Source organism: Zonotrichia leucophrys, chromosome 6, assembly GCF_028769735.1.
Source record: "Zonotrichia leucophrys gambelii isolate GWCS_2022_RI chromosome 6, RI_Zleu_2.0, whole genome shotgun sequence".
Taxonomy (NCBI): Eukaryota; Metazoa; Chordata; class Aves; order Passeriformes; family Passerellidae; genus Zonotrichia; species Zonotrichia leucophrys.
In genome coordinates this window covers 22,856,185-22,880,629 of record NC_088176.1, presented here as the reverse complement: position 1 = coordinate 22,880,629, position 24,445 = coordinate 22,856,185, and the positions used below count along the sequence as shown (strand labels likewise).

The 24,445-nt window shown below is 38.3% G+C and overlaps 1 protein-coding gene across 6 annotated transcripts in view; it reads left to right on the top strand.

Annotated features, from left to right (window-relative positions):
- Positions 1–24,445, top strand: part of DLG5 (discs large MAGUK scaffold protein 5) — a 96,290-nt gene that overhangs the window by 16,135 nt on the left and 55,710 nt on the right. For all 6 annotated transcript variants that reach the window (XM_064716278.1, XM_064716282.1, XM_064716281.1 and 3 more), the window contains exon 2: positions 19,362–19,430. In XM_064716278.1, coding sequence (XP_064572348.1) covers positions 19,362–19,430 — 69 coding nt within the window. The remainder of the gene's footprint in view (positions 1–19,361; positions 19,431–24,445) is intronic.

Here is a 24,445-nt window from a genome sequence, read left to right as displayed (position 1 = left end):
GTACCTGACTCAAATTCATCTCTGATTAGCAAGTAATCTTTTTTAGCCATACTGCTGGAGCCATACTGAGAGTGAAGAAGGAAAGCATCTGTTCTGATATTTTTATTACTGCATCATCTAGGAACTTTTCATCTTTGTGACGTTTAGTGATTAAATGGCTGACATGGTATAGAGATGTTGTGATCTTCACTCCAATTTTTTCTTGCTTCGAGTCTGGCATGCATGATTGGAACTGGTGGTTAAATGAGGAGAGTTGTGTTTGGGGGAGCAGCAGAACTGAGAGGAGAAATAGTCCTGTGACAGCACCTTGGGATGGAGGTGGTGAGAAGGGCAGTGCAGTGTGGTGGGATAGATGGTGTTAATGCTGGTGGTGTCCTCTGCAGAGAACAAAACATGCCTGGGTTTCTTTGTGAGGAAGTAGCTCTTGGGTTTATGTTTGTACCATGTGTACAGAACTGACAAGCCTCTGTTTGTGCTGGCGTGTTGTACCTTATTGCTATGCCTGAGTGTCTGGCGATAGGGTGTGATTGTTGTCCTTGCTAATTGCTCTGCAGCTGTTCCCTCCTTCCGTCATTAGTGCCTTGGCTAGCTTGGTTACATGGTTCTTTAAGAGGAGGTAACACAGTATCTTTGCAAAGTAAAATTGTTATACATATGTTTAAGGTACTTAGCTCATCTCCGGATTTGCACTTTAATTTTGCAGTAAACTTTATACAGAAAAAAAAAAAAATCAAGCAGCGTTGCAGTCCCTTGCCTAGATCTGGGGTCAGCCCGAAGGCTGGTTGTGCAAAGCCAGTAATACTGCTTTATAAAGGGGTTGTACCGCGGCGCTAAAATTCATCCGTGAGTGACCTCTTGGAGCTCTGTAACTCTACACCCACACATCCTAATTGTCTGCTTAGGTCACAGCCAGCCTTTGATGTGCCACAGAGCACGGTAGGGTACTGGGCCAACTGGTTCAGCTGCCGCCTGCCGCTGCCGTGGAACAAGAGCCCTTTGTTGTGCGCGGGGACCGAGCCGCGGCGGCCCTGCCGCGGGGGCACCGGGGCCGGGCAGTGTTTGCGGGGTGCTCTGCCGGCCTTTGGCCGGGAAGTGTCTGCTCCGTGCTCCGTGTGCGGCTTGTAGCGCTGAAATGGGGCTCTAGGTTCTGGGGGACTTAGCCGACTTCCCAGTTCGTGCTATTGCGGGAGATCTGCTTATGTTTCGGTTTATACCAGTGGAGTTTCTTGTAAAAGCTTACTAGAAAGTGGTTTGTGTTTCTTTGGTTAGTTACTTGGGGTGGGATTTTTGTTGTTGTTGTTTTGGGTTTTTTTTTCCTACTGCTTCTCTTCAGCTGCTCTTGGGCAAAGGCTTCTACTCATTTACAGTTAAAACTAATGCTGGAATGTCTTCTCCAGACCTATGCTCTGACAAATGTTCTGCTATCAAGAATAAAATTTTTAACAGAAAAATGTTGATGCATGCACACTGTCTCATGATTCCAAGTGTTGGAAAACCAAAAATCTGAGTGATTACTGAGATGTTGCTTTAAAAGAATATTGCTGTGCCAGGATGCGCATGAAGTATTTTGAATCTGTATCTAAACTGATTGGCATGCAGACATGAATTTGTGTTTTATCTATCCAGATACTGCTCTTAGGATTGTGAGTGCTGGTTTTGTAGCTTCTTGCCACTTTAATATAAATTCATTCTGAAGCTTGACTAGCAGTGTTCCAGTAATTCTTGGTTGTTGAGCATACAGAACTGTAATTTCTTTAGGCCCCCACACCACAGCATTAACTTATATTTTTAAATCACAGGGACTCAGCTCAATTGTTTGATCATAGTCGTAGAATATATGTTGGTACATATGCAGTGCTTGGCAAAAGTAATATGCTTGCTTGTAATAATGCTTCCTGTGTGCTTTTTACCTAGTTTCTTATTCCAACTTTTTGTTTTCCAGCTTGCATTAACTTAAGCTTAAGGCTTATTTCATGTTATGGGCTTGCTTGCTGATCTCATTCATCCCGAAAGCAATGCTGAAGAGGGCAACAAATACAATTATAGCTATAACATAGTAGAAATAAGGAAAATGAAGTGTTATGCAGGCAGCACCTGAAACCAGGTGATAATGACTATGGTTATTAAGCAGACTTGTCTGTCTTTAATCAGAGACCTGTTTGTGGAACACGGACTTGATGAGGAAGACAATAACAACGTGATAATGACAAAGCTTAGCCGGGTTGGGAGGATTTGGGAGCAGCATATATGAGATACTGTCTGTAGAATCAACCTGTAATCTTTGGAGTTGAGAAGGAAGATGAGTTGGGAGAGAGCAGAAGCAGAAATGGATTACTGTAAGGCTTCACTGAAAGGTATGGCGAAGTTGAGTGGTTGCATTGGTGTTGAGAATCTTTATGGGCTCTTTGTTAGTATTCCTCTGGCTTTCTGCTTGGTTTTGGAAAGGAAATGGTTGAAGGTTGTGAAAAATATGGAGTAATGTTTCTTTTTTCCTTTTATAATTCTTTTATGTTACTCCTCTCCTTTTCTGCAGATTTGATTTTTCATAGCATTTATCTATGGTTAGATGAACAGTGAATACATTTATTTCAGCCATTCTTTTGAGTAAGTTGGCTGTAAAATACAGCTAATTGCTGTTTACAAGCAGAAACTAATGGAAATAAATTGCCAAAATTTCTTTAAAGAAGGAAAAATATTTTGACTGAGAAATCAAAATCGAATATTCAATACAGCTTTTGCTTTATAAGGTTCATATTAAGAATTGTGCAGCACGAAGAAGAGAAACATTCTGTGGCCAAAATCAGAGTATTTTAGTGGTTTGGTTGTGGTAGTGTCAAAACCTACTTCCCTCTTTCAGTGTTCAGCAGCATGGGAGGTTCTTCAGCTCAAGTCCCCACAACCTTGGCTTCCTGTGTTTGTGGGGAGACTGATTAAAAGCAAAATGTGGGAGAAAAGAGTTATTTTTTGTGTCTTTGTGTCCCTCCCAACCCAGGATGTATGTTCCATTGCCATATATGTGCTGTGAAGTAATTTCTCCTTGAACCACATTGCCTTCTTAGTTTTGTATAGAACCTGGTGCAGTTGGATAGCTTTTCAGGTCTTGTGTGGCTTCCCAGGCAGTCAGCTTTTCTAGAGACAAACTAAGGGATTTCTGGTAACAGGTTGCCAGGAGCTAAAATGGCATGTCAAAAAAATTTCAAGCAAGTTATTGGTCCGCATGTGTCATGTAGAATTTGGTAGAAGGGAAGGGTCCTTGTAAGTGTAACGTTGACGTAATGAGTGTGCAGGTGTGATGTGTCCATTTATAACTTCCTTCATTTATAATCACGTACAGAGGATTATAGTCTTACTGCCAGGTGAGGCTGGAAAATGGGAAGCATTGCAAACCTGCCTTTGCCATCAGGGTTTTCTGCAAGTGATTTGTATGTGAACAGAGGTTTTGGGAGTCACTGTACTCAGACATGTTTTTTTCATTTCTGTATCATCCTTCCCACACCCTCCATTATTTTATTCCTGGTCTTAAAATCTTGTGGAACTTCTCCTGGAAATCCCATGGCAGAGTTTGTATCGGCAGTGTATGTAAGTCTTGAACTGGCGGCTGCAGAATCAGGGGGAAGTTGCTGTGTTTTGGACATTCTGCAGCCTGTATTTTAGATGAAGTAAGTGCCATAGCTTCTGCTGTAGAAGTTTATTGGCACAATGTTGGTTCTGCACAGTTTGTGTCAAATAGGGCATGGCTGAAATCATCAATTCTGAAGCTTTCCTGGCTCTTCCAGAAGACCTGGTGTAATGAAGGCATAAGTGGGGCTGCAGTTCAGAGGTGTTGTTTTTTTATGAAACTGTCATTCACAGTTGAACTTATTTTTTAAAAAATACATTTAATTAGAAGAGTGAGATGTGTAGTTGATGTTGAGACATTTTCCAGAGTTTTTTGTACCTATATGTACACACACAGGTTCCTAGACACATCTGTAATGTACACCACTGCAAGACATTCTGACAAAGGACATTATGCTTTTAGTGGCTGTATGAAGCTGAAATATTACACATTCTCAGTTCTTTAACTGGTGCAATAATTACTGTAGTATTTCAGTTGTGAGAACAGATTTCAAAATGAGCAAATTGCAATAAAGTAACAAGGTTCAAAGTTTTGGAAACATGAGTAGCATTTCATCCTGCATATTAGCTTCTTATTCCACACCAGAAGAAAAGTCCCTGAGGATGAAAATAAGCATTAGATGGTGCACAGCAGTTGTCTTCTGCTGGTGCTGTGCTGAGGCTCAGCTTCTGAGGAGCCCGTGTCTCCTGCAAGTTATAAAGAGATCTTCTGTCTGTTTTGATGAAAAGTAAACAGAATGGGGATCTCTGTCAGCTTGGTGTGAAGACTAAGATTTGAGGTCAGCAGCTTTTTCAGTCTGCCGGGAAATACAGGGATGGAGATAATGTGCCTTTGCTGTTTGCTTCACTGACATAGAATTTAATTTATGTGAGACATAGAATTTATGTGGGAAGTAATTTTTTTCTTTTGCTGTGTTTCGCATTAGAGTATTTGTTGTTTGAGCAGAAACAGGAATATTGAGACAAATGAGCATTGTCTCCGGCTGTAGATCAGGTTTCTCCAGGTTTTCAATTTCATCCCTTTGTCCAGCAATTTAAAAGCACTCTTCAGCATCCCTCTCAGAAAATTTTTGCGACATTCCTTTTTAGTATTTCCATTCAGACAATAAGCAGAATTTTATTGGCCTGCCTTTTTAACAACCACAATACCGCCATACTGGAGCTTCTGTCTTGGTAATAAGAGTGGGTTGTGTCATTCTAGTTTTCTTTGTGTGTACAAGCCATGCTGACAGATATTCTGCTGTTGACAACTAAACACAGGACAGAAGGAACAGGACTTCTTAAAACAAAAGTTGTGATTTGTTGTTTAGGGCTCATGGGTCATGAATCTTACTTCTCTTAAAACACACTTTTAGAGCTTTGGTGTTGCTTGACTAGACCCGTAGAGAACATATGCATACTACATTGCAACTGTAAGCATTCTATCCAGGATATTCTTTTGCTTTGAGTTTGCTGGAAGTTTTTAGTAGAAAAAAGTCAATGTGCTAGCATTAATTTTTGGTTTTCAAATTGGTTTTTTTTTGTCTAGGTGTTAACATAATTTGGCTTAATACCAAACTACATGAAAAAGGTGCCAACTTTTTAAAGATTTATCATATTTTACATGACTGTGATTTGGTTTCTGGATTTTTCTTATACTATACCTGCTTCTTGTTGTAGGTGTTATCAAGTTGGGAGCTGTTTCAGGCTGAGCTGTCACAATGAGATCACAGTGGCAGGAGAGCTTGTGTGCCACAACACAGTTCAGAGTGCAGTCGAGAAAACTTCCCTACTTATCCCTCCTGCCCTTGTTCTTTGCATTATTTTCACTTCATGCCATCTGTGCTTAGACCTTCTATTCACAGGGACACAGGAGGTGTCAAATGCCCTGGAAGTTTGGCATAGGAAGCAAAACACTAAAGCATGTGTTAACATGGGTATTACTCCTTGATAGGTGAACATTTCCTTTCACACCACAGCATTTTGTCCAAACTATTCCTGCTGTTAATTAGCATGGTAGTATTGTGTATACCCTATTCCCCATTCTTTTTTATCCTCTCTTTCTATGCCTGTGCCACTCACTAAAATGCAGTGGTTTATGGATGGCCACTAGAGAACAGACTGAGCTACTATGAGTGTTCTGTTTCTCAGAAAGCTTTCTGTTTCCTATTAATTTTGGGAAAAATAAACAGTAATTTAACAGTTGTTAAGGTTGATTTCTGGTTTTTTTCATGTTGAATATTGCTGGCTAAAATGTCTGGCTGTTGAAACCCCATCTGTTATCTTTCTTCTTTATTTTCATTGTTTGTGGGAAGAACAATACATGTATAGTCTATGGACGTGGTGTGTTTTAACGAATTTTAAAACCACTAATAGTGCTTTCAGTCATCACTAGATCTGTATTCATGCTCTTGTAAATGTAGGCCAGAGCACTTAGCATAAGATACTGTTGATCTTGACCTCAGGTATAGGAGTCGGAATTTTTTTTTAATAGATCATAGTTTTGGGAAGGTAAGCCTAAACATAATCTTGCTTCTGTGTATTAACAGTGACATTCTTAATTTTTTTTAAAAATCTAGTTTTAAAGAAATTAATCAAGCCGCCTTATTGTTCTGTGCAAGGCTTGCAACAGAAAATTGTTGTCATTTGCTCCAAGTGACAACTGTTTGTTTAACTCATAACACAGAAAGCCCACCTTGGTAAATTGAATTAAATATGCAATCCACCTGTGTTTGTGCACCTCTTGTTGCCAATTAAAACTTCAGTTTTTTTCTGCTTAATGAACATATACATCCTTCAGATACAGTATTCTATATTAAAAAATTAACAAAGCCAAACCAAAAGTATGCAAGTGTTTTCCTTACCTCATTTCTTGAAAAGTGTAAGAGATAGACCTGATTTCTGGTTTTGAAAATAGAATACTAGATATCTAGGTAGGAGACAGGGATGTTGATGAGGTGATGTGTGTTTTGAAAGATTATCATATGTGTGTTTGGAGCCAAGGTTATGGTAAGGTATTTCTGGCCCTGTAAATGTTGGTCTGTTTGCTTTCAGAATACACCTTTTCATTCTCTTCCCCAAAAATACAAATCATAAGAGCTCCCTCTCCCCACAATAATCAAATTTTTAATCTTTTTCATGCTAAGACAAACAAAAAATTAAAAGTAGGAAAATTATAGAGGTTGGCTTTAGTATGAAGATCAAGAGGGTCTCAGAAAGCTGTGAAAGATGATGATAAAAAGATAGGAGACCTCTGTTTAGTACAGGAGTCAGCAGGTTCCTTAGGGCTCTGACTTCTACTGCTTGGGGGAGCATCTTGTGTGTTTGCTGCTTTCCATTGCCCTCATGGAGCAAGAATAACTTTGCTAGTGCAGTGTGGATTTCCTTATCCTGTTTCTACTGATTCTATTAGTTGGGTTTTTTTTTCCCATCCAGTAGAAGGGGGATGCTTTGTAAGATCCACTGTACTTTTGAAAACACAAAGCAAATTCTAGTGCCTCAGGAGATGTGCCAGTACAACATAACGGTTGTTTTGTGTATAGTTTTTCAATTTGAATGTTTATCTCCACAATTTCTTTGAATCATTTTGTGTCTTGTGATATCTTTAGCTGTCTATTATCACTGCTGTTTATTTGCTGTATATTGCTTTTATTTGTATCTGCTCTTACTTTGTGTAGATGATAAATGTGCAGTTGTGTTTCTGTGTGTGACAAAGCATCGCAATTCCCAATCTGCCAGCACTTGGTTTCTGATGGGTTCTGCCCAGGGAGCACTGCTTGCCAGGCAGGCATGAATCAGTGGATGATCATTTAATCTGTGCAAATACTTGTCCTTTTTTGCTCGAGCTGAGGAACCGGGGAGGTGACATTTTAAAAACACTTAAGTTGTGACTAGAATCATCCTGCCTTGAAAACCAGATGATGCTGGTCTGCTGTGCCTAAATGTCAAGTGATTAATAGTCATGGTTAGTATTTGCACTTCCAGGGATGATTACAGGGGTTCAGCCTGACAGTAGCAGGAAGGAGGTAAGTTCTGTAACCAGGCAGGGCTTGTTCTGACTTGTTCAGAAGAACATACTTCCCTGATGCAGATTTTTAGTAAAGGGGTGTTGCTCATCTCTTCAAAGGGCCATGGTAGCTCAGATATTCAGGGTTTAGTTTTTCAAAACTTTGCTGATGGCTTCTCTTTATGTGTGATAATTGCTGTCTGATGGTGTCACCAAAGAGCACCTAAAGTTGTGCTTTTTGATGGGCCAACTTCTTAATGTAGAATGAACAGGTTCTACATGATCTTATATACAAACTGAGCTCAATTTTAAATTGTAAAGTTCTTTGTATTCCTGGGAGGGTGTTTCTGCATGGTGCATCTTGGGTAGTTGCAAATATTGATCAGCTCCTTGGTTTTGTTTTGTTTTGGTATTTTTTTTCCCTATTAGCCTACCTGAAGGTAACAACTTTGTTGTATTGCCTATTATATTATAGAACTCTGATGCTTAGACTTGTTAATAGTGCAGGGGGCTGAGACAAGAGCTCTGTTTGGGTGGATGAATAGGGCTTGTTGGATTTTATTTGTTTTATCAAACAATATGCGTTTGTGCATTGAGATTCTTCCCTCTGATAATCTGTCCAGAGAATGGAGAGAAGCATGCTTTATGAAGCTGAAGGATAAATAAATATGACCAACCTCAAAGTCTCACCTGTCAGGAGATGGAACTGGATACATACAGAGAACATGCCAAAAAATAAGAGTACTCATGGGATTAAATCTTTCTGGTTCATCCCATTGTCCTCATACAGAAGATAGTAGCAGCATGTAGGTAATCTGACTTTGCTCTTGATCAAAAAAAGTCTGAGCCTCTGTGAAAGTGAAGTCATAAATGTTTCCTCTAGTTGGGAACAAGTTACTGGGTGTTTGGCATTTTTGTTTGGTTGATTTTTTTTTTTTACCTTCAGGATCTCTTCAGTGGCTTGGATTTCTTTCCCCTCACTTATTTCAATTATCTTAATTCTGTACTTTTTTTAAAATTAATGATTTATTAAGTATTTTTGGAGGATCTCTGCATTTTAAATAAAACAGAATCAGCACAAGCATCTTTAATTAAAAAGCAAATTTAGCCCTTAAGTGAAAAGTTGCAGGATTTATTTTCCCATCAGGGTAAAGGGTAGCAGGGAAGGGAAAACAATGATTTAAAGAGCTACATGCTATCACTCCTCTTTTTAGTTGAAGAATTTAAATTTTCTTTGAAGTTTTCCTGTGATGTTATTTGTGAAAGAAAGAGATAGTTATATGCTTTTGTACAAATTAAAACCCTTTTGAGATTTGTTGCAGTGTGGATTTTGAAATGTGAACTGCTTTCTAATGGATCCAAACTAATATTCACAGTTGTTTTTTACATATCTTCTAATGTACTCAAAATGTCAATTTTTGGAAGATATTATCCAAGCAGAGAGAAGATGTAGGGCTGAATATTCCCATGAGGAATTTGTGGTTCATAGCACTCCTAGGAAAGATGAAACTGTTGAGCTGAGCTCCAGTCACCTGTTTGCTTGTTTGCTTTTACATACTTCTGTTTACACAATTAGACTTCCTTCTTTTTTATTTTTTTTTACTACTTTGTATTCTTAACAGTAAAATCATGCAGCAACATAAGGTGGATTTGGGAAAATTGTGATTGAATGTAATCCACTTGTTTGTAATTTGAATGTCGGGAATATTCTTGTTTTATCTAATGGCAATGTAGAATATCTCTGTAACAGCAGCAGTACTATCAGAGGATAAAGAAAAAAGTGGTGAAAATGTCTTGTTGAGAAGAGTTGCTGTAACAAAGATGGCTGTAGTTCATGATGGAAGATTTAATACTGTGATAAATGATGATGGTTCTGAACCTGTGTCTTCTTTGTTATTTCCTAAGCAGTTTCTCATGTTCCAGAGTAGTTGAATTTGGTCTTCGTTGTAATGTCTTTCAAATATTTGGTGTTTGTGTTCATTCCACTTCAGGCTTTAGGAGGGGTTTTTTAGAGGGAAGCCTTTTCTTAGTTTATAGGACTTGGTTTTGATTATAGTTTAGTTAGTGCTTAACTGTATGTCAGTGTTTCATGCTGGAAGCTGTATGTGAGGAAAACACTGGATGCAATGAATGTTTACCTTTTTTTCCTTAAACCCACTAACATTCTTATGTTTTTTTCTGTCCTCTGCACCCTTAACATCACTATTCTCATAACTATTGTTGAAATGGGAAGCACAATGGAACACTTGATCCTGGTGGCAGCTGGTTTTATTGATGCCATCTCCTTTAGGAAAACCTCCAATATCTGCAGAACCTGTTCAAGGAAAAAAGATCTAACGAAAGCCAGTAGAAGACAAGTGTCCAAGCCAGCCATGAAGCCTGCACAGCAAAGCCTGCTCAAGGCTACCTTTGGAGACAGAACATTTACTGGCTCTTCTGTTACTGATGTGGAATCAATGAAATGTGGGTGTTTATTTGGTTAAATGAAGAGGTTGCACAGTGTTGCAGTTTGCTATGCCCAACCACCTGGCATATTTGAGGGCATGTTTGTGCTGTCATCAGTAGGTGAACCTGAATGTTAAAACTGTCCCCACTCCATCTTCATGCCTGCCAAGTGGTGCTGATGGGAAGGTAGCCTCTTTATTTGCTCCTCTGCTCCAAAATGAAGATGCAAGATGGTTAAGGAGAAACCAGACCTTTCTTTCAGGCAGGTGACTTCCCAGTCATGACAAGCCTTGACTTGTTTATTGTCTTAGTCACCTCTCTTGAGGGAGAGGCCACTCTTTCTCCCCTCAACAGCTCTGACTTCTGCTGTCCAATATGCCATGTTCTGTGTTGTAGTCTTGTTTTCTTTCTTTCTTCTTTTCTTCTGTCACTTCTGTCTTAGTGGACTAGGGTACTATACTTGCATTTGGAGTAGCATGCTGGACGTCAAGTGCATGTGCTGAATTTTTTGCCTGTGTCTCTTCCACAGACCCCAAGGAAGTCAGCTGCACTCCTTACAGCTTAGTGTGTGGTGTCAAGTAATGCTAATGCTCTTGCTTCCTGTCAGAGTGTGTTTTCAGGCTTTTATCAGTACACTGTTAAGCTTTAAAACTTTTTCCAGAATTGATAGAGCCAATAGCATTTGGCTGCCTGTATTGCCGGCATTGCCACCCCTTTCCCCCCTGCACCCTTAAAGTTGCTCTTACAGTGAAAATTTGAGTTCTAGAAATCCTCCCCTTAGTGAGATCTGCCTGCCTCTCACTAGGGCCTCAAGTTCCCACGTATTGCTGTGTACACACACAGTAACTGATTGCTTGATAACCCAGACCTGTTGGTTTGAAAGGTCCTAACTAAGTCATTAGGCACTAGGTGACTTGCTACCCTTGCAGCAGTTGCATTTCTCCCAAAATAATAACTGCAAAAAAGCTCAAAGGCCTGTTTAGTATGTTGATACCGTTGCTATGTAGGAAACATCCTCTCTAGACACCCAACTGGTTTTAGTCTCCATACAGGGTCTTGTTGTTAAGAGGCCACTAGGAACATCTGTGTATAAGCAAGGAAACTCCTTTGACGTTGAAAAGCACTGTGTGGCTGCCTCCCCACTCTATCAAGCCACAGCAGAGGCTGGGAACATTGTCTCCTCCTTGTCCTGCCATGACTGAGAGAGAAGGAAAAGTAGCAGCACTGGTGTCCTCCAGAGAAGAGGCAAAAAGCAGGAGTTGGAGCTATAATTGCTTCCACATGAGTTCCTATTTTTCCAGCAGTCTCAGCTCCTAGGTAGAGTGAGCATGTGTATGCATGAGCACTCTGTTACTTGGAGGAAGATGGCTTTCAGTTCTGTTTAGCTACATGTGTTACTTTTGCCTTTAGGAAGCTTAAGCGCTGTTTTTCAGTGTATTCCCTGTGTGTGTCAGGGAGAGATCTGCTCACACACGACCAGCGGCTGAGGTTATCGGGCTGTCACTGCCCTATCACAGCCAAAGGTTACCTCCGGTGAGGGATGGGCAGTTCTTGTGGGTGGTGCAGCTGTAACCAGAAGAGGCATGAAGTTCACGCCTGGGGATTTCTGCAGCAAGCTATTTTTGTAAATAGTTCATAGGTAATAGACTCCTGTAATAATCACTCAGTACAGCAGAGCAATTAAGGACATACTTCGTTGTGTTGTTTGAATGAGAGTGTAGGTGTGGTTTCTTTTTTATATCTGTGTGTTTGTCTTTGGAAAAAATACAGTCTGTGGATCAAATATATTCTTAATTGATCTTGTTACTTTCTCTGCCCCTTCTGAGGTCATAGCAGTGCTTGGAACTTGCAAGAGTTGTCTGGTGAAGCTATTAGCTTTGTGAAAACTGATAGATTTCTGGAAAGATCCTGTATAGATGCACACAGAATGATTGCTCCAATCTGTCTGGGTTTTGAGAAGGATCTTGGTCACTTGGCCATGGATTTGACATTTCCTTTGTCTGTGGTACTTGGTGTGTGCAAGTAGCTTCACACAGTTCTGATGACCTTCCTGTAACTGCAGATGTCCTGAAAAGGACTTGGGCCTGAAGTCTCTAGGTGACAAGGACTGACCTCTCTTTTACTGAGCAGAGTTTTGTACTCTATGCCTACAGAATAAATATGTATGTGTTTAATATGGAATTACTGCTGGCAGTAGGATTTCCTTATCTACAGCACTGGGAGGGGAAAAAGCTGTGGTTTTTGTTCTTCTTTACTTTTGCTATCTTAAATGAAATTGAGTGTCAAGGAATAAAATTAACTTGCCAAGGCGACAAGAAGATTCAAATCAAATTGTTTAGCTTAGTTATATCTTTTCTCTTAGCATTTTAAGTAAAAACTGCTATAAACAGAGACAGACGAAGCTTGGATCTAAGTGCTCTTCTGTATGAAAGTGTGTATAGTTTTTTCCATTGTAACAACACAAAAAAATTGAGTTTAAAACCCTTCTGTAACATAGCTTAATGGAACCATCTGGGGACATTTTTTTCCCCTTGTGTTTTTCTGAGTAAGGGTTGAGTATTGAAGCATGCTATGAAGAGCTATATAGAGAGAATTCATTTTTTTAGGGCTTAGCTGGGGAGTATGCATCTCCTTTCAAGTTTGCAAGGAAGCTTCTTGAGAATTATGCCAGATGTCACAAGTAACAGGAACCGCTCTTTTGAGAGATGCATGGGTTGGAAAAGTCAAATCTCCCAACATGACTCGTAATTTCAGAGGAGGCACATTTAGTAGTGACTCCCACATAGTCCAGGTTTGACTGGTTGTGTTGATACCTCTCTTGCAGTCCTAAGAGCAGAGGATGTGAACTGGTTTGTAACTTGTAGCAAAATGAGGATTCCAGACTAGAAACATCAGGCTCATATGAGGAGGTATTGTGTAAGTAACTTCTTCAGTCAGTTGCTGGTTTGGTTCTTCAGTAGTAGTGGGCTGTTTTCTGAGAAGAGCATTCCATCTACTTTGTTCTGGCTCTTGTTAGAATAAGAAGTTTGGCCCATGCCAGTGTGCTAGGGTTATAAAAATCAGGATATTCAGAGAAAATAGATATTATTATAAGATTGTATTGTACTTAATGAGTTTAAAAAGGTACATAGTATCAGGAGATGCTATCATAGATAATCCAGCATATCATACATAATCCAGCAAGGTTTATCATACATGATCCAGCAGACAACTGGAATGTTCCTGATAGCTAGAAGGAAGAAAAAATGGATACCTTTGCCTTTTTACCAGTGAAGTGCAATGGATTCCACAGAATATATTAATAGGAATTGTTAAAGCATCTGTGTTAAAAACAAAAATTAAAATAATTAATAAGAAATTGGTAGTTGTTTGATAAGATAGTTGTAGTGCCGCATCATGTTTTAGAACAGAAGACAGCACTGCTGCATTGATAATAATCAGCTCATGTGCAATCTGCAAGCTGAAATATAAGATAATTTGCTTCACCTACCTGTACTGCATTTTTACTAGAACTTGATTTTAAATTCGAATTTTTCCCATCTGCACTAAATACTGAGGTTGAAGAATTCATATTCAGTTACTCTTTTCTCTGCCTTTTGTGCATAAGCTTATGGAAGTAAATATTTCTCTTGTTCAGATGTTGCTAAGAAAATAGCAGTTTTACAGATATTTGTCTAGCATTGTTTTTGATAGCTGAAGATCTGATGCTGTCCTGACTGACAGCTAGGAACTGAATTCAGGGCATCTTTATGGATGTCTCTGGCTTCTGGCAACTTTTTGAATCTAGGCCTTAACATAAATTGTCATATTAAATCATGATTATTACTTAAATCTGACTTTAGGTTCATTTTTACTAAATGTTTCAGAGAAAGGTGCCTCAGTCCTTTTTCATGTGTGAAGTGTTCTGTCCTTAACAAGAGTGTATTTGTAATCACTTAGAATTCCAGATTGACTTAAACAGTAAAGCAGCTGTTTTCCCAAACAGCTCTTTTAATATTAATATCTAAATACCTCATTAATACCCTGTTATAAAAAGTTTTTTCTATTGAAAAGGAAAATAAACTTTTTGAACCTCACCACTTCTGTAAAACTGTTACAGACCAAGCTATTTGGGAAATAAAAAAAATGTGGAGTTTGAGCTGCTTAATTATTTAAAAAGCCATTTCATGTTCATTTAGTTTTCATGGTGTCCTAAAAATAGATATACAGAATAAATAACAAAGCTGTGCCTGAAAGCAGACAGGGAAGAAATAGCAAACTTTTGGTGAAATAGCATCTACTTCTGTTTGACCTTTACTGCTAAGTTTGTACCTTTGTTCTTGGAGTTGCTCATATCCTTCTGGGTAAATGGCTGTGAAACATCTGAAATAAGTGTGACACAAGTGGAAGCAAATACTCCATTGAAGGTTTTGTATGAGATCAGAATTTAGTGTCTGAATTTCACACAGCTTGCAAGCAGTGACCATGTCCTGTGGTTGGTGACAAACCTGGGTGCACAGGCTGCCCTAGAAAGAATAGCTTCAGACACAGCAGGGCAGATCCATGTAGTCTTGAGCTCCTTGGACAGTTTTGTTTGTGTAAAGGCAAAGGGAACATTGAATTTTGGGTTGTTTCCAGTTGTAATCAACAACTGCTCCCCCAGCACGTGGGAGTCCTGCCAATGTCTGTTTGGTTTGGTGCATGGAGATGTGGATAAAGCAATGTTTGTGCTGCCCTCTCATCCGGTGCATTGGATTTCCGTCAGGAAAATCATTTGCTGACAATAAGTTGAATCAGCTGGCAGTCACTGCACTGCAAAGGGAGGTGGGAGGAGGAGCAGAATTCAATTAACAACGGAAATTTGTAGCTGAGGAGCTTGGAGGGTTGTTTAACATTATCCTTAAACACAGAGAAGTAGCTAAAGAAATTTGTATGGGCAAAGGCTCCTTCCAGTCTCTGTCCTACATTAACTTAAGTGTTCCTGGTTAGAAATTGTGCCTAATTTAGGAGTCAACCCTACTGCAGATGTAAATGCCATCCCTAAAGATGGATGACCTACCCAGAGCTGTGCAGCCAAGATCTGAGCACTCCCCATCACGTGAGATAAAACACCTCATGCTCCTTGAGTAAACCCCCTTGTTCTTCACACACTGAAGCAGGTTCAGTATACTTGTCTCTTTGGCCCTGTGCTGAGGGTGTTTATTGAAGAGAAGAACTGTAGTGACACAGTTTAGTTCATAAAATCAAGCTTGGAAGATGAAATAGCCTTCTTTGAGTCGAGTTGTAAGATAAGGGGGGCAGGGAATAATTAGAGGATTAAAAGTGTATATGCAATGAATTTTGCAAAGGTGAGTCCCTGTCCCTTCTTTGGCCACTGCAGTCCCCTGGGATACACTATGCTTTAGAGCTGTGAGCAGAGCCTGTGTATTTGTGTGGAGGAGAATGAGAAGTTTCTGTGTAGTGCTGCCAGTTGACAGTTTATTTCTCTTAATCTGAACACTGTATTTTTTCTCACAAGTCATTCAGATATCATACTTGATCCTTTGTACTGCTTTCTTAAAGAAGGTACCAAGTTCAAGCTTGTTTTGGAGACATTATTTGGAGACAGCTGGCTTGGCTTTTTGTTGTTTCTCCTTTAAGAACAGGTGATGTCCAGTGTTACATGGTGTTTCACAATTCAGAAGTTAGAAAGAAGAGAGAAATGTTCTGTTTTGATTTTGTATGACTGGGTTAATTCCACCAGTGATTTGATTTGATACTCCTGATGAGGATATTGCTGGCTTAGACAATTGCAGTCTTCTCAGGATGTGTAACTCTTCTCTAGGTTTTTTCTTTCTTTTTTTTTTTTTCCTGTTTCCACCATCATTTTCTTTCTTGTCAAGTAAAATACGTATCACTCTGTGTGGCTGTTGTGTGAAAGATGAAGGCAAACTGGAACACAGTTCTTTGTTGTCCCTGGAGGTGGCTTCCACACTTAAGCAACAAGTTCCGTTCCTGAATTTGTGAGCTCTTAAGTGGCCTTCCTGTAATCTGATTAATAAAGACAGTAATAACTTAAAGAAATTTGACTTGCTCTAGTTGTTGAAAATAGAAGGAAATGAGATTCTTAAGGTTCTCAAGTATATAGTATAGCAGTTTCTAAATCCCTGTGCTCTGCCAAAGCTGTTTAATACAGCCAGGAGCTGATCCAAAGCTTATGTCTGGATAAGTAAAAGAGAAAGCAAGTCTGCCATGTCAAGACAGGATGGTCATGCATTTTCCCTCGCCATGTGAATGTGAATCTGTAGAAGATATGCTTGGGTTTTGGTTTGCTTGTGCTTCTTGGGGTTTTCTTTTTGATGTAGTTGTTGGGTTTAGAGTTTTTTCTTATTTCTATTTTTAAGTAGGTATAGGTTCTACTGTGTTTCTCAGAATCCTGTCATTGCAAGTGTGGTCTTAAACTTTAGGAACATGTCAGCAATTATTATAAATCAGTGAATTGAAATCAAATGTAGCAAGTTTTACCACTGGGGGATTTCAGTATGCAAAGTGAATACTAACATAAAAATATTAAAGTGAACTATTTGGAAAAGTGTGGAGAAATGCTTGTGAGCTAGGTGTGAAGCACTTTCAACCTTTATCTAAAAAAGTGTTTGACTTCTTCCTGGGTTTAATGTTCAGATGTTCTTTTCTTTTGGCGCAATTTGACAAGATGGACAGTCAGAAACAGTAAGAACAGGAAATAAAGTGGAAAATTCTTTTGGGGGAAGGTGAATTTTTCAACAAGTTAATTAAAATACCATGGCTGTGCAGCTTACAAATAATCAGGGTGTTCTAGTGCCTTTAGTTGTAGAAACTGACCTGTGCCTTTTTCTTTTATTTCTTTTTTTTTTTTTTTAACCTGTATCTAAATTGTTGTTGAGATGATTTTGAGTGTTTTCATTTATGTGAGGAGGCATCCTAATGAGTGGGGAAATATTTCTTGAAGCATTTGCAGGTACCAATGATATATTGCTAGCTTGATCAAGCAAAATATGCCAAGCGCAATGCCACTTTAGCCTGGATTTAATACAAAGATGTATGTCAGTACAGTACCTCAAGATGAATTTTAATATTGTGACAGCTGTGTAGGGACCTGGTTGTTGTTTCTGATGCTTACTAATACTAATGCTTCTAATGACAAAGGTGGCACTTGTTACAGATAATGAACTTGTACCCTGTGTAATTTAAAAACAAAACGAAACCAGACAATGTGACTAGATTGTTGTTGTTGTTATTGTAAGTGAGGAATTATGAATGGGTCAGACGATTCCTCCCCTCTTCACAATTGTAGGTTTTCTTGATAGCATGCCATGCATGCCGGATCTTGTGTCTACAAATATGAGCTAATGTTTTAAAAACATGGCTTTGGAGAGTCATATTTCTCCATTGATGAAGTCAGCTTCACAAAACCTTTCTGTCCATTCCAGAGAGCAGAACTTAACTCATCTGAAGTCCTGTCTCTGGCTTGTAATGCAGGACAAGAAGACAGAGAGGATTAGTTTCTCAAAGATAAATAAAATGAAGATCATTTAAGATGATGAGAATTTTGAATCTTTTAATTCTTCACTCTTAAAAGCAAAAACAGCTAATAATTGCTACAAGTTTCTTTAGGTGTGGAACTGCTGTGTAATCTTTTAGAGGAACTGGGCGATTTTACCTTCAATTGCTAAGCATAATTAAATATCACTTCCTGGCACAAGATTTTGTTGTGCTTGAGTCCCACACATTTTTGATACAATCTCAGTACGTGTGGTCTATCATAAAGATGTCCTACTCTGTTTAATATATTGATTTGTTTTTTTCAACTTGTGATTCTAGTCAGTCTTGGTCCAGGCTGCAAGAAATACTGCAAGGCATATGAGTTTAGGATATGCAAGGAGGTTAAGTATAACTAATGTGGAAATTATTTAGCTTGTAATAAGCTTTAAATAAATAGGAATACAGCTAAATTCCTATTATTTGAAAATGTCTGAAATAGAAGCAAAAAGGTGCAGTGGATTTTTTCTCAAGCCAGTGTGTCAGTGATATACTCATTGTATTTTGTTTAAGAATTTGAACAAAACAAAAAAATTAGATCCCGTACAATTGAATAGAATTATTGTACCAAATATATTTAAAATCATTTTTCATAGAGATTTTTCAGTTTAAACAGTCTGCTTCAAGATGCAATTTCTTGCTTATTTTCAATTTTTTTCTTTTTTGAATTGATTTTTCCATTATTACTTGTGTTAGTAAAATTATTTTATCAAATCTTGGCTTTTATTCATCTAACATCATAGTTAGTTACATGTAGTTACAGATGTCATGCTCTTCTCTAGCAAGAAGCAGAGAAATGAACAAAAATTAATTTCTTTTTTATTTTCTAGCCTATCCTTCCTTCAGTCTATTCTATGCAGTTATTCCTGCTGCTTCTCAGTTTTTATTTCTTCATTTCAAAGAAACTAGAAGAGAGAAATATTGGAATATAAGAAGGAGGGACTCTAGCTAAGCGAGCTCCTGAAATTTTTGAAGCAGCCTTAGGGCTTGGCTGTTGTGAGCACAGCTCTCTCATCCTGGCAAGTGCTGAAAATAGCCTAGATTTAATGGCTTTTGTACATAATCATTGCCTGTCTTTCTACCATGGTGTGTTTATCCTGTCTGTGAGGGATGGTGGAGCTGTTTGGTTAATGTTTTGATGTAGGACCTGTCCTTCTAGTTCTTCTGGTAAATAAAATCTGGCGTTCTTCTAAAATGGCTAAACCGAAGGGCTTCGCTGTCTGTTGATCTATTAATACATGAGTAAACTTGCTGCTTTGTGGGTCCTTGCTTTTAAGACCAGATACTGAAAGTTGCAGATGGATGCAAGCAAATTTTATTTACAAATTAAATGAAATTTTTAAGTCTGAATGAAGTTTGAGAAGAAGAATACCAAGTAATTACACAATGAATTAGGAGTTGGTACATGTAAAGACATGAGAAACCAAAATAGATTGCCACTGTTGTCACAAGTATCACTCCTAATCTTCTATTAGAGACTTGAAACTCTGTGTTTTCAGTCTGTCTGAAATAACTGATATACTTAGTATTTTGCTGAACTCATTTTTACCATGTTATCCAAAATGGTGTTCTGCCACAAAAAAGTGCACAGTGAAGTTATACTTTGTTAGATTTTTATGTTTCAGTGATGTATCTTCTCTCTAATTTAGTCGTTTGAATAATTGTAGTAATTTTAGTTAATTTATTTGGCACCTGCAGTATCAAGGAAATGAATCATAGCTTTGTTTGGAAAGAGGAAAAGGGGAAGTTAATACTATTTTTATTTTCCTGATTCTAGGGTCTACTTACAGTGTGCTGTCCATAATGCCTTCTGACTCGGAAAGCAGCAGTTCTCTGAGCAGCATTGGTGAGTAAAGCATTAATATCAGAACTTGATGAGTGTGTCTTTTGGGAACTGGGAGAACAACTTTTTAAAGTTGCCTCTGGGAAGAGTAGAGAGATATCCTGGTCATAAAATCAAACAAGTTGACCTATAAGATGTAACCATCCATCTTCACCAGGAGCAAGTGTACTTTTGTGCAGTGCAAGCTCAGTCTTTTCATGGCTGGCTGCAGTTGTTGCATGTAAAATATGTTACATTTGGATATATTGAATGATGTAACTATGCTTTGTGTTACTTAGTAAAAGGGTGTAAAAGTGGCAGCTTTGTGTTTACACAGATCTGGACATATGAGAATATATTTAAGCGTGTGTGTGTGTGTATGTATTCATGTAGATGTGAAAATTGTGGTCAAAGGCATCATAGAAGTTATCAATAATGTTAGCTAAGGCCATAGCCTTCTAAACCTTTGACAGTGGCTGTAAGCTTTAGCATTTTTTCCCTGTGTTCCATGAATTGCTTAATTTTTTCTGTTTTTAAAATCGTTGGGAAAGACAAAATATTTGGGAAAAAAATTGGAGGTATGAGAAACATTATTAGAGGTGTTTTGTCCACAAGATGCTCTTGGAGCAGCTCTATTAACTGTCAGTTTTCCTCATCTTTACTTTTACAAATACCTTCTGTTGTGAAATCTGTATAGAAGTCATTTGCCCTGGATAGGGAATGCAGGCTCTTGCATATTTAAAGTTCCAATGTTGTGTCAGGCATCTGTAGACTTCCCTGACAGCACCAGGCAAGTCAGTTGTCTTTTTAAGGATGTGGGTAGACATCTGTTGCAGTCCTTGAGTTGAACTTTTAACTCCAGCAAGCAGGAACAAGATTTTAGGCCTGAATGAACTATTTACTGAAAATACTGGATGCTGTGACATGTTAGTTTGATTTTAATCAAGACCACACTTGTGTGCTACTGCCTGAAGGAAGGGTAAATTTCATTTGCTGCAAGTAAATTGGGGACTGGAAATAGGAAGAAACAAGTTCCTAAATTTTTAGGACTATCAAAAAGGCACCTTCCAAAGAAAGTAGTGATTCTAAAACAAAATCCAGTAAGCTTGTGGGGTAATTGTGTGACATGATGGCTGAGACAGGAGAAATGCCGGTGGTACTGTCTACTTCCATTTTCTTCATTTTAAAAAGGAGTGGCACATTTAAATCTTTATTTTGTTTAATTTTTTTATGTTACTTCCCACAAACTATGTGTTGTTCATATTTTAAGATCCTGACGTTCATACTGAATTTGGATCTGTGCATTTGACATAAGAAGCTGTCCTCAGAATTAGTTTGTCTTTGGAGTTTGCAGTGATTGAAGTTCTTTTATGACCTGAAAATTAAGTGCCCTGCTATTAAACAAAAATTGTGATCTACTGTTATCCATAGTTTTGTTTTATTCATATTATTAATGAATGCTGGGTATTTAGTATTTAAGAGATCAACAGCCAGGAAAATTCTTTGTTTGAAACTGTTTATTTTATGGTGTGATTATAGATTTGTTATTAATGAGTCTGATTTTTGCTCCAACTGTTTTCTCACCCTCATGTCTTGTTCTGTAAGAGGCAGTATTTTTTCTGATCCAATACCAATAGAAAAATTGCTTAATAACTGACATACACTAATAGACATCGCAAGTCGCTTCAAAGATTATTTTAATACTGATGGATTTATTGAATGACAAACCATCATAACTAAATCTGCCTGCATGCCAGTTCCCCTAAGGCTTCATATGACTAGTTTGAATGGAATCCTAACAGATACTGAGGTGCTGTAGCATTTGAGGAATTTCCTATACATCTTGCCCCCACTGTGTCCCAATAATTTTCACAAGGGTAGTTCTGTGCAATAGAAATAGCAGGTTTAAACTATGAAATGAATGCATCAGTGAAAAGAGGTAAATATGTCATGGTTTGGAGATAGTGCAAGGTTTTGAATCTGTTCAGTTTGACATTGGTAGTTATATGTGCACACACGTGTATATAAAGGAGTATTTTTAGTTCCCCGCTCACACAGACCTTCCTCACGGGAAAGATAAGTGATCTATTCTATTATAGCTGTGTTCAAAATGCTGGTTTAAAATTAATACCTTGATTCTGTTTGTTGAGTAGCTCAGAAACAGATGGGCACGTTTGACTTTTTAGGGGAAATGCTAAAGGTTTTGGGGCCACTAAGTACACCCAGATAAATCTTCAGATAATTAAGCTTAGCATTGTATAATTAGGAGAGATAATACCATATTTCATATGTAGTCGTTAGACTCCATAGTTCATAAATGTATGTACTTCTTCTTTTCTTCCCAAGCCTTAATTACCCTAGCTATTGTTAGAGATGGTTCTGCTGCCAGCATTTTTAATTGCATGATCTTTTTCTGAAATACTTCCAAGTAAGTCAGGAAGTTGTGAAATGGAGATGCTGCTATACATTTTACAGCTATCCTGGGTTTGAGTTAATTTATGAAGCTATAGTATATAACAATGGGCTTATTTTCCAGAAAAAGACTCTGATCCATGAACTAATCTTAAATAGAACTAAGATTGTTGTTAGTTCTGAGAACTTGGGCTCAGTCTCAGTCCAATAAATAAAGCCTAGTGTTAGTATTTTGAAAGGAGAGAAAGGTAAGACTACATCATTTGATCACTATGTAAAACCATGTTGTACTGAAGTCTTGGGTGTGTTTGCAGTTCTGATTCTCTCATGGAAAGCCAAGAGGGCAGTCAGCATGGAGAGCAGCAGCATAGATGAATGAACAGTTATCCAGCAGCTTCTTTATGGGGAGCAAATGGCTATTTTTGAGTTCGCTCAGTCTTCAGTAATGTCAATATAAAAGTAGAGCAGAGAGTGATGCAATTTGCACAATGTGACTGAGGGATAAGCTTAGGGCTAGTCTATTCTGAGTACTGTCTTGTCATCCAAGCTTTTTTTCTCTTTCCCTGCCTCTGTGGGGCTTGCAGAGCATGAGGGAAGCAAGAATGAACTTCCATCCTCGTGTATGTGTGATAGCATAAGCAGTTGAGTGGAAGCCAGTTTCCCTCCCTGTGTAATGGCAGGTTAGCAGTCTTGAAGAAGAAACTCTGCCTTTTTATTAATTTGTATCTGTATGTAAATAAAAATGCTGAGTGATAGCAGTTTTTTCTTGTGTATTTTCTTCATTGTTCAAAATTATTCAAATGGTAATATTTTTTTTCCTCTTTTGCTTTCCTCCGTTTCTTCCTGATGTTTTAATAAAATTCATTCTGTGTGTGTAAAACAGGTGGTTTTGGTGGTGTGGTGAGCGAATACTCACAGTTTATTTCCAAAAGAAGTACCATATAAACTGCTGTAATGGTGTAATACCAGCACTGCCTGTCAGCCCCAGCTTTGTCCCCTCGAAGGAACAAGTCCTCGTTAAATTGTCATGGTCTTTCTCTGTATATCCTTTCCCTTTGTTCTTGGTCAAGACAAAGATTTTTGTGTGTAAATAAAAGCATCCTTCATCTGCCCACTCCCTGTGACCAGCAAACTGAACAGAACTATAGTCCTGTGTCTCTGATATCAGAACAATTATTTATGGAGATTCAGTGCCTGTCGTGCCAAGCACGGAACAACAGTGTCACTTGGGAAGTGGATAGAGACCAGTAACACAGCTCTGTGTGATAGTCCCTGGCAAGCCTCCACTTGACCAGTCATGATAACAGAGAGGAATAGAACAAAAAATCAAGACCCCTTTTAAAAAACAAAGATTTTAAAAAGTGTAAGTTTGTATAGTGCACTTAATAATTTGGCGTTTGATGCCATGACAGGATTATGGTTTCTAGAATCAAGCCATTTTTCACCTATCCTAGTACCATAATGAAGCTTCAGAGTTTTTCTGTAGTGCTGTAAAAATGTTTTTTTCCTCCTGTCCTCAATGCTCAGATGTTTGAGGTTTGTTCTGCTTTGGTTTTAGGAAGTGTTTTTTAATGGAACACAGCAGTTTGCATGCAGGTGACAGGCTGTGACTGGGAAGATCCACCATAATAGTTTTTATTATTAAAATAACTTTTAACAGAGAGGCATTGCATACTCTTCCATTCTTTTAAAGTATACTGAGTTCCTAATTAGATGAATTTTGGAATGGGAAAGACCTTCTGTCTTTTCACATGTATAAATTTCTTCTTTACACAGCCGGACCTCTTTGCATTGTTTTGATTACAGCTGTCAGTCTTGTAGCCTCTTCATTCCACATTGCATATTAGCACCTTTCTCTTTTAATAGACTATTACTTTTCTAGCTGTTCAGTTCTTTGCAAATGGTATCTCATCTTTTTCATCAAAAGAGTTTCTTCTTATTCTTCTCAGTTCATATCACTGTGCTGCATTTTGCTGTGGGAGCTTACATAGATATAGGGCTTTGTGATATAGGGGTCTGAGGCTATATATAATGTTGCAAATTGTAGGATAGATCATGATATGAACAGTGCAATGGGGAAGAAGGTAAGGAAGTAGAAATCTATTTTTAGACTGATGGGAATTTTGGAGTTTATAATGAATTTTCATTCTCAGAAGGAGGTGAGGCTCTCTGTTCCAGAGCAGATGTAGATTGTAATGGGGCTTAACATTGGTGGTGGCTCTACATTAAACTGTAGAGCCACCACCACTGGCTCTACAGTTTTATGCCTTTCCTTGCAGCCATCAGGTGGTCATATGTCTGTCTGCACCAACTTGTCCAACTTTGACTTCAACTGACAGTATTTCCTTGCTTAACACTTGTTTAGCTTATCAGCCTGATAGGCTATTTACAAATTGGGTTTTTTCACTAATTGCACTTCAAGTTGCTTAATCTGAGAGCCTTAATTCTTACTCCAAAACAAACATTCCTACCCTCCCATCAGATTCCTTCCCAACAATGTTAGTCTTTCACTCCTCATTTTCATGTTGGCCATTTTGACAAGTGTCCTTTCATGTTGTTGTGATTTCACTTTATTGCTTCATACTTTCTACAGCTGGATGTAACAAAGTAATTGTTTCCACTATTCA